At 34.3% G+C, this 18,832-nt stretch overlaps 1 protein-coding gene across 1 annotated transcript in view; it reads right to left on the minus strand.

The window, feature by feature from the left end:
* Positions 1–3,730: 3,730 nt before the first annotated feature.
* The window catches only part of LOC131176955 (lysine-specific demethylase JMJ26-like), a 31,002-nt gene continuing 15,900 nt past the window's right edge, over positions 3,731–18,832 (minus strand). Inside the window, exons 5-19 of the mRNA XM_058141968.1 lie at positions 10,784–10,799; positions 10,265–10,525; positions 8,336–8,414; positions 7,637–8,190; positions 7,388–7,503; positions 7,195–7,294; positions 6,833–6,965; positions 6,686–6,740; positions 5,896–6,589; positions 5,395–5,724; positions 4,624–5,040; positions 4,478–4,550; positions 4,304–4,389; positions 4,068–4,187; positions 3,731–3,969 (exon numbers count right to left, since the gene is read on the minus strand). Coding sequence (XP_057997951.1) covers positions 3,904–3,969; positions 4,068–4,187; positions 4,304–4,389; positions 4,478–4,550; positions 4,624–5,040; positions 5,395–5,724; positions 5,896–6,589; positions 6,686–6,740; positions 6,833–6,965; positions 7,195–7,294; positions 7,388–7,503; positions 7,637–8,190; positions 8,336–8,414; positions 10,265–10,525; positions 10,784–10,799 — 3,100 coding nt within the window. The 3' untranslated portion in view covers positions 3,731–3,903. The remainder of the gene's footprint in view (positions 3,970–4,067; positions 4,188–4,303; positions 4,390–4,477; positions 4,551–4,623; positions 5,041–5,394; positions 5,725–5,895; positions 6,590–6,685; positions 6,741–6,832; positions 6,966–7,194; positions 7,295–7,387; positions 7,504–7,636; positions 8,191–8,335; positions 8,415–10,264; positions 10,526–10,783; positions 10,800–18,832) is intronic.

Consider the following 18,832-nt stretch of genomic DNA (forward strand, 5'->3'; position numbering starts at 1 on the left):
GCTAATCAAATTGTGTTTGAATAGGGGATCAAGAAGATTATAAAAGAAAAATTATAAAGTTAAAATTTTAAAAGATTTTATTATTATTAACTATGAAATTAAATGAGCATTTCATCTACAGAGTATAGAAAACTCAAAATAGAAAAGTTTAGATAAATAATTGACAATATAAAAGTTGACTTTGTTTTTATAAAAGGATGTCCCTTATCCAGGTTTTATTAGGTGCTCTAGGAGCATATGTTCCTTTTCTCACTATGAGATGAGACCCATATCCCATGATCCATGAGATAACTAAATTCTTGTGATTACATGATACACTAAAAACTAGTGCATCAAGAGCACCTTATAATTTTTCATCTCCTATCATCCCATGTCATGTATATTTTGGCTTTATTTCTTTTCAATGGTTTACCTGTCATTGTTAGTGAAGTCAGTTAGTGTTACACTATATTTGGATGAAGTTTTTGAAAATATGATATAGTGTTTTAAAATAATATAAATATTTAAGAGTAAGTATTTTTTTAGGGAATATAAATTTTTTTGAGATTTTAAAATTCAAAAACTCTAATTTTTTCATTCCACTAATTTAATACATCGGAAAGTTTTTAATAGTTTATCTTTCATTACATTTTTCATACTATTAGTATTGGTTTGTTATGTTAAAATATTTTCTTAAATACATTGTTAAATGGTATTAAAAATTAATTTAAAATTAAATTTGATATATTTTAATCACAAAAATTCTAACTCCCTATTGCATGGAATCTTGAATTTTATAAACATTCAATGTAATTTTTTTTTTTTTGTCAATTCTCATGTTGGGGATGAAGAGAATTCATTTTTTTTTTTACTTATAAAAAAATTATTTTTAAATAAATAAAAATTAAGTATGATTGCATGAAAATTTAATTTTTTTTAAATGATTTATTCCAAATTAAACTTAAAACAATTGGATAATTTTTTAAATTTCTTTTCTCCATGTGATTTAATTTTTTTTTTAAATGTCTTTTGTAGACACCATATTTTATCCGGGTCAATAAAAATTTTTTTAAGACACCATATTTCTGGACCTATAAGAACTTTTTTAAATAATAATAATAATAATAATAATAATAATATTAATTAAAAATATTTATGCATAAACACAAGTTTAATTGAGTTGCTATTTTTACTCTTACTTTAATTCTAATTTAATTTTCAATTTTAATTTTGATTTCAATTTTAATTTTCTAACTTATTTAAGTTTGTTATTTTAATTAGGTTCCACTTTCATGTTAACTATAATTTGTAATTTAATTTTAGTTTCTTAAAATAAAATGAAAAGTTCTGATGATCAATTTTATGAAGATTTAATTTCATCTAATTTGAAAATTTTGAAGAAAAAAAGTCAAAGTGTTACTTTTAGTCCACACCCTTGATTTTCGTTTTATCTTTGTTTCTCAACAATTACATTTAGGAGAATAAAACAAAATGGTACAATTAAATCTCATCCATTAAAATTTATTAGGGTTTATTTTTTAACCATTAGATTGAAATTAGTTAAATTAACTTATACCCTTTAATTTTTGACCATTCATCTTTTTTTAGGACAAATTTTCCACAATTGAATCAAAATTGGCTAAAGAAATAAAAACAAAGTAATGTATACTTTAATCTTAGCCCTTACTTTTTATAAGGATAATTTTAGATCATTTGATTAAAAAGAAATAAAACAAAATTTGTACTTTTCAATCTTAGCCTTTAATTTTTATCTATTTTATTTTTGACCCTTATATTAAAAGTAATAAAAATAAATTTTAGTACCATTAAATCTTAGCCCTTAATTTTTTTTAGAGATTTAATTTCTACCATTAGATCAAAAATTAATTAAAGTAAAATAAAGACAAAATTAATATTTTTTTTGACCTTTACCATTAATTGAATTTGTAAGAAAGAATTCTTGACCCTTGGATCAAAAGAAATAAAAACAAAATAGTCCTAATTTAATTTAAATATTTGATCTTTTAACTCTTTAATTTTACCATTAGATTTAGGATTAAGAAAATAATGATAACAAAAAAATAAATAAAAATGAAATTTAATACATTTTAGATCCCAACCCTCCAATTTAAGCATTTTAGATCCACATCCTTAATTTTAGAGTTTTATTTTCCTATAAATACCACCCTTAATTGTTCATTGAAGTGGGGGAACCGTCATTTTTTTTAGGAGAAAAGCTCATTTAAAAGTTTTCCAAAACTCCATCTATCTCAAGAACAGACCCACCTACAAAGGAGACCCTTTTTCTCTTTGGAAGAACCAATCTTCCCTCTTTGCCCAATTCCATAACCTTCATTGAATCATCCTTCCTTCCTCATTGCAAACCTATCCTTTCCATGCTGTATTCTGTTTAATATTGCTTTTCTGCAAATTTTTTTTACACTAACTTTGAGTTTGGTAAAGTTGTCTACTTGATTTTGAGTTGTGATATGGCCTTCTATTCAACCTTTCATTAAATTTAATAATGTTGCAACAGTCTATATTTTAGGTCATTGACGGAAATAAACCTTACTTGATTCAATTAATATCGTATAATGATGATTCTCTTATTGTCTTATTAAAACATGTATAGGAGGCGATGTGAGCATTATTATGATTTAAATGAAATATATATTCATGGTTGAACCAAACATGGTGTAACTCGGTTGACTAGGTGATTGAACCCGTGTTATCTAGTTGACCTAGCTAACTAAATTATTCAATAAAATCTTTTTTTTAGTGTTAGTATAGAGAATTAAACTCCAAATCTCATAAAAAAAATCTTTAAAATGAAAATCAATTGACCTAACTTGATAGTTATTTTTTTTATTTTAAGATATTTATTTTTTAACATATATTTAATATTTCATAAATTTTAAAAAGAAAGTTACACATTATATTACTTAATACTTTTATATAAAATTTAAAACTACTATTAAAATTTATTAAATATAACTTAATAAATGTTAAAGTTTTATTTTAAATAATAAAAAATTTAATTAATTAATTAATTTTATTTATTTATTTATTTTAGATGTTATATTTAATTAATTTATATATATTTAATTAATTTTTAATGACTTATTGGTTGAATTATTAACTCACTGGGTGAACCAGTAATCTATTTACCCAGTCTTTTCGCTGGATCAACCTCTGAACCAAATTTAATAACACTGGTTAAGACAAAGGTAATCGATTAGGCTATCCTAATTGATTTTTGACTTTGTTTTACTTTACTTCTTTTTTCATTTTATAATGTCAATAGTATATCTACACTTATTATTATTCTTAAGTGATAAAAATATTTTTAAGAGATAAAATAAAATTAAGTTATTAAAATAAAGTTTCTTTAAAATAAAATTTTTATATATTTATAATTTTTTACTATTTGAAAGAAAGTGAAGGTTTTAAAACTATTTATAAGTTTTGAAAATAAAATCTTCATTAATGTGGTACATTGAAATTCTTGATCATGTATAGTTTGTAATTATCTTTGTAAACACCGAAAAACATGTATAACAAAATTCAGTAAAACTAAGTGCGAATCCAAATAATAAATTCATAATCATATTGATTACAATAAAAGTAGTAAGATAATAATGCAGTTGGAATATTAGAATGAAATTTTCTAAATTATCCCATCCAGAAACTCTCTTTAAACAAAGCAAAGCTCATATAATATAATTCCCAATGTATCATTTATATGCCAAACTAAATAAGAAAGGGAAAAAAAATCGCCTGTGTTAAACATTAAATTGATGATTTACATCCTTCAAAACAACTTCAATTAATGTAACAACAATGTTAAAAAATTGGAAAAAAAGGGAACAATTAACTTTGGCTTCTTTGTTCTTCAGTTGCCACTTTGTGTAGAACTCAATGCTGTCATTGTATCAGTTCTTCTAAATCTTTAATTGCTTCTGCAATTGCATAGATTATCATCTTCTTGATCTGTACCACAAAAAATGTAGGAAAACAACCTTTAGGCTCAAAAATGGCATTACCAGCGTTCGCTTGATTCTAAATAAATGATAGCAGAAAGGTGTTACCTCAAGTTTGTCTTCTCTAGCCCTGTGGTTCTTTGGAAGTTGTCTGAACTCTTTGGTTAAGCGAAGGCACTCCTGGACATTTTCAGGAGAGACAAAATCTATGGCAACTTTTGTACATGACTGTTTAGATGGAGGAAAAAGATATTAAATATAATCTCCATCTACATATGAAGGCACTATTTCATGAAACATTAGAGGAGGATTTAAAAGAAAAATATGCAAGTCTCAATATTTACCTTGAGATTCCTAACTTGGTGTGGGCAACCAGCAGGAATAAATACGGCTTCTCCAACTCTTTGTTCAAATGTCCAAGGTTCAATACCTAGAAGTGTAAAACAATTCGAGTGTCACAATAATTTTAGAAAGAGAGAAATAGAGAGAGAGAGATTCAGCTTTCTTAATATACTAACCAAATTCCTCCTTCAACTTCTTTTTATGCTCCGAAGTTAAGTAGAAACACTGGTCATGAATTGGATGGACGACCTGCTTATAACAGGTTAGTTATTAGTGAATCATAATCGACTAGTCTGAAAAATAAGTAGTGAGTATAAATTACCTGTTTTACTGGGGAGCAGTAAGTGTGCCTAAATTCCATGGAGTGCTTTCTTAAATATTCTTCTAACTTGGAGACATCCTCCCTTCTAAAAATGTCCCACAATGCACCACACATATTATCTGTTTCACCTTCACTGGGCAAACCAGGGAGTGTAGCTCCTCTCGGCTGATTATGGGAAAGCTCAAGTTGTTCACTGATTTGGGAGGGTTGCTTCTCTGTCTCAATAATCTTTGATACACCCATCTCTTTCCAGCTACCGCTGCAGTCACCAAGTTGTTCAATGGAATGATGGTCTAGCTTATCTTGCTCCAAACGTTCTTTCTCATCCTGTGCCAAATGTTTCCTTTTGAGCTGTTGAATAGCAGTCTGTTGTTCTTCACTTAAAGCTACCTCCGCAGTATGTGTCAAAATATTCACCTAAATTATTGGACAAATTTAAGATCAGTATGAGCTCCCTAACCAACAGTTGGTAAACCACGGGGTGAAAAGGGGCAGCTATTTTCTCGTCTTTAAAAAGAAAGGGAGGGGGGGTGTGGGGTGGTGTTGGTGTTGGTGGGGGAGAGAATGTAGAAGATTTGAAAACCCATTACTTATATAAGCATTTGCTGAAAATGGAAGAGCCCATGTGAAACTCATTCTTGACATAAACGTTTAAGTCAAATTTAAAGAGTTTGTGGAAAGGGTAGAAAAAAATAGGAGACTCTTAAGCAACTTATGCTAGAATACAAGGTGCAAGGCGTAGTAATAACATGGTGGATATTTTAGGCATACCGCATCTGACATATCACAATGAAGTTTGGTTACAGAGTCCCCTCTGCCGAGCTCTTCTGTTGTACCATATGCGATGTAAGTTTTCGGACCCATGTCTGGTTTGAGCAAATCTGGTGGAAATTTCACAGCAAGGTTAAGGATACCAGCCTTGGGATCACTATATTCTTGAAATGGCAATGCACTGATAAACTCATCACAATGGCGTGGCAGAAGGTCTTCAAACTTATCAGATGGGGGCCAATCCTTCAGCTTCAGCATCTCAGGCCAAAAGTTTTCATATCTTCTTCCTTCTGTATAGCCCTTGAAAAATTGAATGGTACTAATTTCCACCTGAATATTTTAAAAATCAGCACTCGTGAGTAAAACTACAAAGAAGATACATCAGCGTAGGATAGATTAATGTAACTCGTAAAAGGAAAATAGAATATCTTTTTGATCACATGCATGATGCAATATTTTTGGGATGGAAAAAGAATTCCAGGTAGGATAATGGCGCCAAACCTCACAAGAAGCCAGGCAATCAATGGCCTTCACTTCAGACATATTAGCTCTTGTCTCTCGGTCCACATTTTCGCATAATGCACGCCACATTACCATTGGTTCCCAGCTCAAATGAGTTGTTACCTCAAGGGCATCGCGAACTATAACAGGTTCACCTTTAACCCAATGCTTTTGAAAGTGAAAAAGCTCTTCAACCTCTTGAATGTCATTCATAGCAGGACAATACAAGTAATTGTCCTTGGATCCTTCTCTAGAAGCTGCGCTCCGCAGCATCTCTCTCCCTGCTTCAGAATTGTTGCACATCGAATCTGCCCTTTCCGTGTCAAAACCTACTAAATCTCGCGCCTTCTTTTTCAACTCTGAAATGCATCCCATTGGAAGGATACGCTTTAGCTCCAGTACACAATCACCACAACCAGCCATTTCTTTTGGAAAACAAGAAATACTTCCATCATCATTGGCATTCCACAGCACAACCGTTGGTTCACCTTGATCCTCAGCATTTTCAAAATCACAAGGCACTGGATCTCCACCATGCATGTAATCAGAGCCTCGGTCTACGTATCGAAACTTCATTTCAGCACGACTTGACAAGCTTCCTTCACGAATTTCGTGACAACAACTGAGACACAGTTCATAAGCACATTTTGGGCAGCTGCGGTGGAGGTCAACAATAGAAGTCGCACAATGGTTGCTGCACCAAGACCCAAAAAAATTCAATAAATAAGCTTTAAGTTCAAACAATAAAATCACATAGTTTCCACCCTTCAGCACAATAAGAGATTCTTACCAATAGACACGCTCATCATTATTACAGAAGTTCTCTGCTATCTCAGGGGAGGAACCTGATTACAAGAACAATTCATAATTTATTAGCAGGAAATGAATTTAAACATAAAAACTCATACCTGAAGCTAAAAAGAAAACGAGGATGTACCTTGAATGCTAGCCTCAATTTGCATCTCTTGAGTTTGTTCTTCACAGATTTGTTCCAGAAAGGGAAGCAGAGACTTTATCAAATATTTTAGATGCTGAATCTTCTCACTGTCGGTGATGTCCCTTTTTGATGTCTGGACGTGATCAATATTATGAGCTAGTTAGAAGAAATGCTTGCATTCAGAATTTCAGTTCTGTAACAGGGTGCTCCAACTGCCAATGTAATATAAGATGCTTATTTGTCAACTTACAAGTTTAAAAAGCCAACTCTAAATTTCAAAAAACTAGCCTAATGGAGCTTTTGCTTCTTTATTAATGTCCTCACAATCAATAGGATAGAAGAGGGACAGAATAAAAACAAACCTTAATCAAACCACTGGAGTGCAAACACGCATTGCAGTTGCAATTTCTACGACAATAAGGACATTGTTCTGCAATTTCTTCTTCTGTCATCTGTGGATACCTACATACATCACAGCAGAAAATGCATATGCCAATTAAGCTTCTAAGCTTGTTATACTAAAACAATGTCAAATAGTGTAGCCAAAAAATTTACCATTGTTTGATACATTGGACACAATATATTTTGCTTTTACACTTCTTGCAAGGGACAACAATTTTTCTTTCGTTTTTCATGCACTGATGACACTTTGGGCGTGCTTCTATTTTGGCCTGCTTGAAGAAAGAAAAACTGACAACTTTAGTTACCAGAGTAAATAAAGAAAGAAACTATTCCTTTCAATGTCAAGGGAACATGTATAATTCCACTATAGCAGATAAAAAAAAATGACCAGAGGTAAATAACCTTCAAATTTCTCATTGTACGTGTCCTGCTGCTACTGCCATTACTCTTCATATCTGAAGCTGACGAGGGAGAAGAAGATGAAGTACCTAAAGAAGCATTTGCAAAATCTCCATTTTCTAGCCTTGTATACATGTGATTTCTTTTGACTGCCTCACTATCTGAAGTTCTAGCTCTTTTGCGCGCTCTTATATTCATAATACACGCTTGCTCTAAAACTTCATCTTCTGAATCACCCTCCAAGTCTACAACTACAAAACTACTTCTCTTATTCAGCCGCTTCTTTGGAATTCCATTGCCTTTCGAGAATTCAAAAGCAGGAGTCAGTTTCACTTTCTTGGATGAATTTTTTGTTCTTGTTGGGAGTGACCACTCATCATCATCATCGTCCTCTTCCCGTTTCCATATCTTGCCATTAACTCTATTCTTAAGGGTTTTGTGAACTTGTCTCTTCGATGCAAGCCAAGAAACATTCGAGATTCTTCTCATCTTCTGCACATTATGATCACCATCACCTCTGTGCCGGTCTTGCTTAGAAATAAAAGCATCCATCCTCACTGCAAGAAAGAACCAGAGATAAATACCGAAACAAAAATAGAATAAAAAATTCATATTGCATGATTGTTCTTCCACCATGAACTACGATTTATAGGGAAACAGAAATTCAATAAGCAATTAACAGATTAAACGCCAATGAATTACGCATTAAAAACAATAACCATATAGTCGAAGACCATGACCAAAAGAGCTGCGGTTGAATGATAAACTCAGGTGAACTCAGCTAAAACAAACAAAAATCATCCCCATTGAAAAAGAAATAATCAAGACAAACAGAATACATATAAAGCAAAAACCAGAGACTTACAAAGCTATCAAATACAAATTATAATTTGAAAAACATATAAATTCAAAAGAAACAGAGAAACCCAAAAACGAACCTGTGAACTAATCAGGGAAAAAAAATCTCTATAGAAAATTTAGATTGAAGAAGCGAACGATGATAAATGAAATCGAAGAAGAGTAAATATGTCGTGGAGAGAAAAGTGCCTTGTGCGTGAAGACATACAAATGGCATGGGAATTTCCCGTTATAGACCTGAACCGACCTCAACTCGTTTTGATGATGTTATCCCACTCTCTTTTGGAAACCGTGTGATGCAATCTTTTTCTCGGTTCCTTTGATTTCAAGAATTAAATTGGGATGAGCATTCGGTTCAAATCAAATCGAATCAAACCGAACAAAATCAAATCATAAAAAACGAGTTATATAGTTTAAAAATCGAATCGAAATGGATGAAAAATCAAATCGAACTACTCTATTTTGGTTATGTTCGGTTCAAACCGATCAGTTTTATTTTTAATTGATTTTTTAAGTTAGACTTGATTTTCAGGTTATTTTATCTGATTTTGACATCGGTTTGAACCTAATAACCATTAATCAATGAAATTAAACAATATTTATATATAAATATATAATTACATATAATTCATAAATTTTCCATAAAAATAAATCAATTCAAAAATTAATAAAACTATTCGGTTCGGTTTAATTGATTTTTTTTTCTCTTTAAAACCAAACTGAACTAAAATAACTGAAATTTTTATAATATAAAACCGAACCGAATTATCTTAAAAATCGAACCAAATTACTGAATTAAGGTGGTTTAGTTCAATTTATTCAATTTGAACCGAATAATGCTCAAGCCTAGAATTAAACAGAAATTAACTTATTTAAAAATTAATATTTATTATAAAGTAGCAGGGGAAGGGGTGTTCAACTTCAAGTTGCATCACTAGACTATGCTTAGTTGTTAATACTTAGTTGATAAGGATAGAAGCTCTCCTTCCTTATTTTAAGCAGAGTTCAACTCTATTGAAGAGATTCATATTAAATGCATCAAACTTTGACATGATTTGAGAAACCATTTATGAGGAATTTGTTACTTTCTTTTCTAAATTAATTATAATACACTCACTAATTTTTTTATAAATATGTTATAAGATATAATAAAATTTTTGTTGAGATATAATAACTTATTTGGGAGGAAGATTTTATGGGGAAGGTGAGGTTTTTGAGAGCCCAAAACTTTCAGTTTCTCAACTAACTAAATTGGAGTGTTGGGAATATTTTTATATATTAAATATTAGTTATTATCAATCTTTATCTTCTCATGTCTCATCCAAATAAGGTAAGACTAGTAAACCATTATTTATTTAACCTTACCTTACCTCCTTACACTCCTCCTAACACAGTGTAAGTATTGATTAATTTGTAAATAATTAATAAAATTAGTTCAGTGATACTATTGAAGTAAAAAAAAAAATTGTATACAAATGTTATTTTTCCAATGGTACAATACAAACCAATATGAGAAATGCAAACAAAAAATCTACTTTGTATCATACACTAAAAATAATATATATTCATCCTTGAGTAGATATAACTTTACCACAAAATCCAGAGCTTCCATTTCTTGTTGGCATATTTGAATGATTGTAACTTGGCCTCTTTTCTTTCTCCTTCCTTTAATCTACAGTGTCGCTACGTTGGCCTAGTAAGTTGCAATGTGCCTAAATGTATAGTGAGATTTGAAGTCTCATGTTGTTAAGGCTCTGGATGTTCCTTAATAACATCTGTCAAAGATAATGGTGAAGATGCACCACTAATTCTGCTAGGCATAGGTGTATTTCTTCGAGATTGGCATTTTGTAGGGACTAGCACACTCTCAGTCTCCAATTTTTCACTTATATCTTCATCCTCCTCGTCATCATCACCTTTGAAAACTGGATGCATATATGCATTTTGGAGATAGGTTTTCAAATTTAGGTTTGGCTCCCTTGCACGTTCCAGGGAATCTTTCATCATTGCTTCTTGAAACCCAACAAACAAAGACTGTTAATTTTGCAATTGGAAGATAGCAACAAACCTGTAATGGATATCTTCTAAATGTAGGTTCATAGCGGCCTTTGCAGAAATTATTGAACCATATAGTGAGTATTAGCTGGGCAATGAGAAATGGTATTGACTGAGCAACTTCCTTTGTACTCAATAATCCAATCATAAGCACTTGTGAGATTATAAATGCAATGATAACGCGTCCATGAACATCGGGCCAAAATGCTGCACCGCTCTAGTACTCGTGTTGTGTACCTCAGAAGCGTGTAAACTACAAAGAAATAATGTAAATACATAAAGCACTAATATTTGCATGGTTCACCCTCTCAACATAGGATTACATCCATGGGCATACCATCTTTCAGTATCATAAATAATAAATCATCAATTATAAGCTCAAAGCTATACCACCCATCATCCCAATTACACCCAAAATAATCCACACTACAAAACTACTTATAATAAATACATTAGTTAGTCTTCTCAATTTTTTCTAGACATAGCTTGATATAATTACTATTTTTACTGCTACACTATAAAGAGTGTCTTCAACTATAATAGACAATAATCCCTTCCTCTTGGATTATGCTTTTTCTCTATCTTAGGCCGAAGCCTCTTTCCCTTCATGAGACTGCAATGGGCAAAAGCTCCTTATCAATGGGTAAAGCCAAATCCTCAGCAATTGGAAAAGCCCATCTCTACAATGGGTGACAGCCCCACTCTATGAGCTGAAAGCTACTCTTTTCAATCGATAAAGCCACTTTCTATGGATGAAGCTAAATAATCTTTTTACTATACTCTTATTTATAGTGTTAATTCCCTCAATCCTAATTTGATTAGTCCTACTCAATTTAGGAATAACACTAAAATAAGAGTTCTACTCTATATAGGAAAAGGTCTCTCTCCAAATCCCATTAGGATTTTAAGTCATAATTCTAACAATCTCCAACTTGACTCAAAATCCATCAATCATTGCATATCTTGAATTCTTGGGTGTCTTCATATCATCAAATCTCCATGCTTGACTTGATCCCTTCAAATCTTCAATCTTCATATTGGGCGTAACTTGCTTCTTTCTTCAAAAAATTTTTTGCGTCATCAACTTTCTTGATTTTGCATGAAGAACCCTACCTTAATTTCAACTATCTATCATCACCATTATTGCATGTGCAACTTTCTACATGTTGCAGCAGCTTTACCGTTAATCAGATTCACCAAGATCATCCTCATGCTCTGACAATAATTATTGTGTACCACGGAAGCGTGTAAACTACAAAGAAATAAAGTAAACGCACAAAACATTAATATTTACGTGGTTCACCCTCTCAACATAGGGTTACATCCATGGGCATGCCATCTGCCATTATTATAAATAATAAACCATCAATTATAAGTTCAAAGCTATAATACCCATCATCCCAATTACACCCAAGATAACCTATACTACAAAACTGCTCATAGTAAATACATTAGTTAGTCCTCTCAATCTCCTCTAGACATAATCTAATATATTTACTATTTTAACTGCTGCACTACAAAGGGTGTCTTCAACTATAATGGACAATAATCCCTTTCTCTTGGATTATGTCCTTTCTCCATCTTAGGTCGAAGCCTCTTTTCCTCCATGAGACTACAATAGGTAAAAGCCCCTTATCTGTAACACCCCTATATGCATAGCTTGGTATATTTCACTGTTCCGGGGATCGGTGTCAGTTTGGACAATTAAGAGGATTAGAACCACGTTTAAGACACCCAGAAAAGCCTTGAATGAAAATTAATGGTGATTACCAGATAGGTAAGTATAAATAAGAAAAACAATGCATAAAAAGTTAAATGAGCCGAGGATCACAGCAATGGGTGACCTTACCGGGAAGTGACTGCGAGGTCAGTCCTAACCCTAATTTTGAACTGAAAATTATGACACCGCGGTCCTAAGGATTATTGCGAACATAGTGGAAAAAAGAAAATCACAGAAAAGAATTGTTAAGCAGGTCAAATAATTAGGTCAGAGATCCGGAAGAAATCTTGAATTACTTGCAAAACGGATCAGACTGACGAGAGGCAATTTAGTCAATTCACCCCTAGAGGTGATTTCTGACCTAACTATCCAATAAAATTGGAGAAACCAAAATTTCGGAATCTGGAATTAAGTTAAAGAACTATTAAAAATTAAAGAAAAAGAAAAAAAAATAAAATGGGACTTATTACATCATGATGATGACATCACATACGATGTCAAAATTAATTTTAATTTTCCCACATTTTTTTACTAAGTCAAATACAATTATTACACACATAAAAACATAAAAAATTTAAAAAAGCAAAACCATTTCTTCTTCCTTATCAATCTTGGCCGAAACACTCCACCCCATCTCCATTAAAATTCCTCCATTAAAGCTTGATCTAAGCTCTTCATCTCCATAAATTAACCCTAATTTTTCAAAATTTCCCCCAAAAACCTTGTTATCTCAACTAGACAAGAAGATTTAAGAAGAAGAAGAAAGGAGAAATTGAAGAAATTGTGGAAGTGGAACATCAAAGTTAATGTTAGTAGTTTAATTTGAAATTCTAGTTTAATACTTGTGCTTTTAGTTCATTTAACTTAGAAATTAACTTAAAATCAAAAGAAAACAACTATGGGGGACTAGATAGGAAATTCGGCCAGCATTAAGGGGGTATTGAAATTTCACGATTTTAATGGAATTGAAGTGTTAGTTAAGTTGAATTGGGTGTATAGAAGTTGATTATAAACTTTAATTGTTTTAGATTGCACAATTGTGTAATTAGGGTTCTTAAGCATCTTGAAGATTAGGGAAAAATTGGGGAGATGGTCAATTAGTACAAATGACCCTAATTGAAGTGAGAAATGGTCAATTGGGACCATTTGTGGTATGTTTGAATTGGTAGAAACCAAGTGCAATTCGGATTGGTTAGGGTCACTATTTTAGCAGCTTGCACTAGGTGCATTTGAGAGACTAAAACTAAAAATTTACCAACCCAATGGGTATGAGGTCAATTGGGAATGAAAATAGACACATAATGGCACATTTTTCATTTAGGAACCATGCCCAGAAAATGACATTAGGATAGTGAACAATTAGGTCAAACCCGATTGTAGTGCACTGCCACTGTACCAAAATGACCAAATGAACAGTATTTGTTCATTTGGCCATAACTTGGGCTATACAGGTACAAATGACCTAATGTTTGTGGCATTGGAAAGGTATGACATAGCACTACAACTTCTATGAAGAACACCAACCCAAATTCTACCCATAACCCAATCATTTTGCCACTTAAAATTAGTAGTCCAAAACTGTCAGAACCAAATTAGGTGCTCAGAAATCTGGGTTAGACCAATCCAGCTAGCCATATTCAAATGGCCATATCTTGGGCTACGAAACCCCAAAAGGAGTCATTCAAAGAGTGAATTAAAGATAAGACAATAAGAAACAACGTTTATGAAGGACACTTAGCCAAATTCTCAATGTAACCAGGCCAATGGAATAGTATAAAACAGGGTATAAAAAAACTGAAAATTTGAAATTGTGCCTAGGAGTCCTAAAAATTTGAAGGGGCAACCAAAATCAACAAATTAAGCAACAAAATGTGGTATGTGGGTTAAATTGAAATTCACATACCTATTAAGCATAAGAAAGTCAACAATTTGACTTGAATAGTATCATGAATAGTAACTCCGAAATGCAAATTTCAAAGAACATTAAATTAAGCATATTAGAGCTAGACATAAATAATTATGAATTTATTATTGAATTTATTATACGTTATAATGCTGAAACACTGTAAAATTGTGTGTTTCAATTGAAAAAAATACCGGAAAAGAACCCGAGACATCGAGTCAAGGCCTAGAGGCGACTCGCACAAAGTTTGTGCACAACATAAAATTTTTCTGTAAATTATCTTGACAATTTATTTTGATGAATAAATTGTGATTTATTTTTATTGCAAATTTGTGAATGAAATAAATATTATGCTTTTGACCTAAATTGTTGGAATTTAATTATATGTGTTTGAATTGTCAATAAATGGTTAGTAAAATGTTAAGATAGTTTTGAAACTACAGTGTCATGAAAGGGAGTTCTCAGCTTAAGCCACTATGCAGGGAGTCTCCTATCTACCAGCAGAGAAAGATGTAAGAGGTTTGAAACCAGCTTGAAACCCAGTTTAAGGATGCAAGTAGTTGGATTCAGACATAATAACATCTCTAAGCTCATCTCTCAAGCACTTGAGTTAAAAAGAATTGAGTCAGAAGGGGCACCAATGAAAGAGAAAACAGAGAAGGCAGAGAAATCGAGAAAAAGAGAAAAGTGGAAAGCGGTGGATCAAAGTTTGATGGCAATCTTGGAAAAGAAAGAAATTTGGGGATCGAGCGGAGGTGGAAGGTGCAGTAGAGGTAGATTTTCTGGCGAGACCCCCTTGGTGCAGTCGTGAGACATCTAGGAGTTCTCACCCTCCCCGCCCTTGTGAGACATGTGGCAAGACCCATAGTGGGATATGTTATTGGGCTTCAAGAGCCTGTTTTAACTGCGGAGGCACGGGCCATCTGGCCAAGGACCGCACCAGTGCCCGTAGATTTGGGCGGCTCCTACCGCTGCGAAGGATCCATTGAGTTACGCTACTAGAGGTTCACAACCGATTAACGGTAGAGGCGGCGTCGAGCGACACTTGAGCGATCGAGTGCGATAAACTAGTAAGAACAAGGTAATGCTCCGGCTAGAATCTACACTATGAGACAGCTGGAAGAAGCTAAAACTTCTGACATTGTGATCGGTACATTCTCTATCTTTGATCAAGATGTATTTGTGTTGTTTGATCCGAGTTCTACCCACTCATATGTTAGTGCTAGCATTGTTAGTTCCCTTACGATTCTGTGTGCCAAAATGTATTTTGAGGGGCTAGTAACAAGTCAAAGTCGAGGACAAGAGGTCGAGTGAGCAGAATGTATAGAGATTGTCCTTTGGTGATCCAAGAACATGTTTTTCTGTCAGATCTGATTGAAATACCCTTCAGAGATTATGATGTCATCTTGGGCATGGATTGGTTAGCCAGGCATCATGCCATGATTACTGTAGACTGAAAACAGTCACTTTTGGTCTCCCTCTGTACGGTGATGTGGTAATACATGGGGAGAGGTAGTTATTGCCATCAAATATCATTTCGGCTGTACTAGCCAGAAAGATTATTAGAAAGGGGTGTGAAGCATACTTGGCACATGTGCTAGACACCCAAGTGGGGAGTCTAGCATTGAGGGACATCCCTACAGTATGTGACTTTTCGGATGTGTTCTCTGATGAGTTGCCAGGGTTACCTCTAGAAAGAGAGGTGCAGTTTGAGATTGATGCCATGCCTAGTGTGGACCCAATCTCCATAACACCATATAGAATGGCACCAGCAGAATTGAAAGAATTGAAAGTGCAATTGCAAGAGCTGCTTGATAAGGACTTTATTTGCCCTAGTGTGTCACCTTGGGGAAAGCTAGGGCTGTTTGTTAAGAAGAAAGATGGCACTCTCCATTTATGTATTGACTATCGGCAGTTGAATAAGGTGATAATAAAGAATAGATATCCATTGCCTCGCATTGATGACTTGTTTGATCAGTTAAGTGGTGTAACTGTGTTCTCTAAAATTGACCTGAGATCGGGTTATTATCAGCTGAAGGTGCAAGCGAGTATCCTAAAGCGCCTTTAGAACTCGATATGGCCATTATGAGTTCTGGTCATGCCATTCGGGTTAACCAATGCTTCAGCTGCATTTATGGATCTGATGAACACTATCTTCAGACCATACCTCAATCAGTTTGTGGTGGTATTCATTGATGATATATTGGTCTATTCGAGGAGTGCAGAGGAGCATGATAGACATCTACGGATTGTACTACAGACTTTAGGGGAGAAACAATTATATGCAAAATCGTTAAAGTGTGAATTTTGGCTAAAGGAAATATCCTTCTTGGGGCACATAGTATCGGCAGAAGGCATTAAGGTAGATCCCAGCAAGATAGAAGTTGTCCTTAATTGGAAGCCACCCAGGAATGTCACAAAAATTCACAGTTTTCTGGGTTTAGCTGGATACTACCGCCGTTTTGTGAAAGGGTTCTCTATGTTGGCTTCTACACTGATCAAGCTGCTTCGGAAGGATGTGAAATTTTAGTGGATGGATAAATGCCAGCAGAGTTTTGATGAACTGAAGAGATGTTTGACAGAAGCTCTAGTCCTTACTTTACCTACACCGGGTAAATAATATACAGTTTACAGTGACGCTTCTCATAATGGGTTAGGCTGTGTATTGATGCAAGATCGGAATGTCATTGCTTATGCATCACGCCAGCTGAAACCGCATGAGAGGAACTATCCGACACATGACTTGGAGCTTGCAGCTATTGTATTTGCTCTTAAGATCTGGAGACACTACTTATATGGGGAGAAGTGTTACATCTACACAGATCATAAGAGTTTGAAGTATTTTGGTACTTAGAAGGAGTTGAATTTGAGACAGAGGAGATGGTTAGAGTTGATAAAAGACTATGATTATCTGATAGACTATCAGCCAGGGAAAGTTAATGTGGTGGCTGAAGCCTTAAGTCACAAGACTATGGCAAGTCTGAGAGTTTCTCCTTTGTCTATGGTACATGAGTTGAGAGCATTGCATGCTAGCTTAGAGATTAATGATGAGGGGCAGACAGTAATTGCATGGCATATACAGCCAGTGTTGATTGATCAGATTAGAATGGCTGCTCAGAATTATCATAAATATCAAAAGCTAGTGGGAGAAGTCTGACAGGGCAAGAAACCTGAATTTTCAGTGCGAGAAGATGGCCTACTACTACACCAGTGCAGAATGTGCGTTCCTAATAACATTGACTTGAGACAGATCATTATGAAGGAAACACATGGGTCTCCTTTTGCTATGCATCCTGGTGGCACTAAAATGTACAGAGGGTTAAAGGAGCATTACTAGTGGATGGGTATGAAAAGGGATGTAGCTGATTTTGTCGTAAAATGCCTAACTTATCAGCAAGTGAAGGCAGAACATCAAGTACCAGTTGGTTTGTTACATCTATTACCAGTGCCTGAATGGAAATGGGAACAAATAACTATGGATTTTGTGATGAGACTTTCGAGGACACAGAAGAGTCATGATGCAGTATGGGTCATAGTGGACAGACTAACCAAGTCTGCTCATTTTCTGCCAGTCCGGATGGACTATAGCTTAGAGAAATTGGCCAAATTGTACATAGAAGAGATTGTGAGACTGCACGAAGTGCCAGTATCAATTGTATCAGACAGAGACCTTAGGTTCACTTCTAGATTATGGGGTAGTCTTCAAAGAGCCCTATGAACTAGATTGAACTTCAGCACAGCATTCCACCCACAGACAGATGGCCAGTTTGAGAGGATAATTTAGATCTTGGAAGACATGCTACGGGCTTGTGTGATTGAGTTTGAGGGCAGTTGGGACACACACTTGCCTCTGATTGAGTTTGCTTATAACAACAGCTACCAATCAAGCATTGATATGCCTCCATATGAAGCTTTGTATGGCAGAAAGTGCAGAACTCCCCTGTGCTGGGATGAAGTAGGTGAAAGAAAGATGATTGGGCCAGAGATTGTTCAGCAAACAGAGGAGAAAATCGGTGATCGAGAGATCGACTCAAGGCTGCATCGGACCGTCGAAGTCCTACATCGATCAAGAGGAGAAATATTAAATATGCGATGGGTAAGAAAGTATTCCTCAAGGTTTTCCCTTGGAAGAAAATTATGAGATTTGGCGAGAAAGGAGAAAGCGAGTCCACGTTTCATTGGACCATATGAGGTTACGGAAAGAGTGGGTCCCTTGGCATCTGCTAGCACTACCTCGAGTTAGAGAAGATACATAATGTCTTCCATGTGTCCATGTTGAGGAGGTATAGATCAGAACCATCTCATGTACTACCAGCAGAAGAGATTGAGTTGAATCCAGACCTCACATATAAGGAACCTATTGAAACTCTAGCATATGAGGTGAAGCAACTACGGAACAAGCAGATACCATTGGTTAAAGTGCTGTAGAACCATCATTCGGGCCGAGAAGCTACTTGGGAGCGAGAGGAGGACATGAGAGACAGCACCACAATTCGAGAGATTGATACTAGGTAAAATTTTGAGACGAAATTTATTTTAAGGGGGTGGAATTATAACACCACTATATGCATAGCCTGGTATATTTCACTGTTTCGGTGATCGGTGTCAGTCCGGACAATTAAGAGGATTAGAACCATGTTTAAGACACCTAGAAAAGCCTTGA

The sequence above is a fragment of the Hevea brasiliensis genome, unplaced genomic scaffold (assembly GCF_030052815.1).
Source record: "Hevea brasiliensis isolate MT/VB/25A 57/8 unplaced genomic scaffold, ASM3005281v1 Scaf295, whole genome shotgun sequence".
Lineage (NCBI taxonomy): Eukaryota > Viridiplantae > Streptophyta > Magnoliopsida > Malpighiales > Euphorbiaceae > Hevea > Hevea brasiliensis.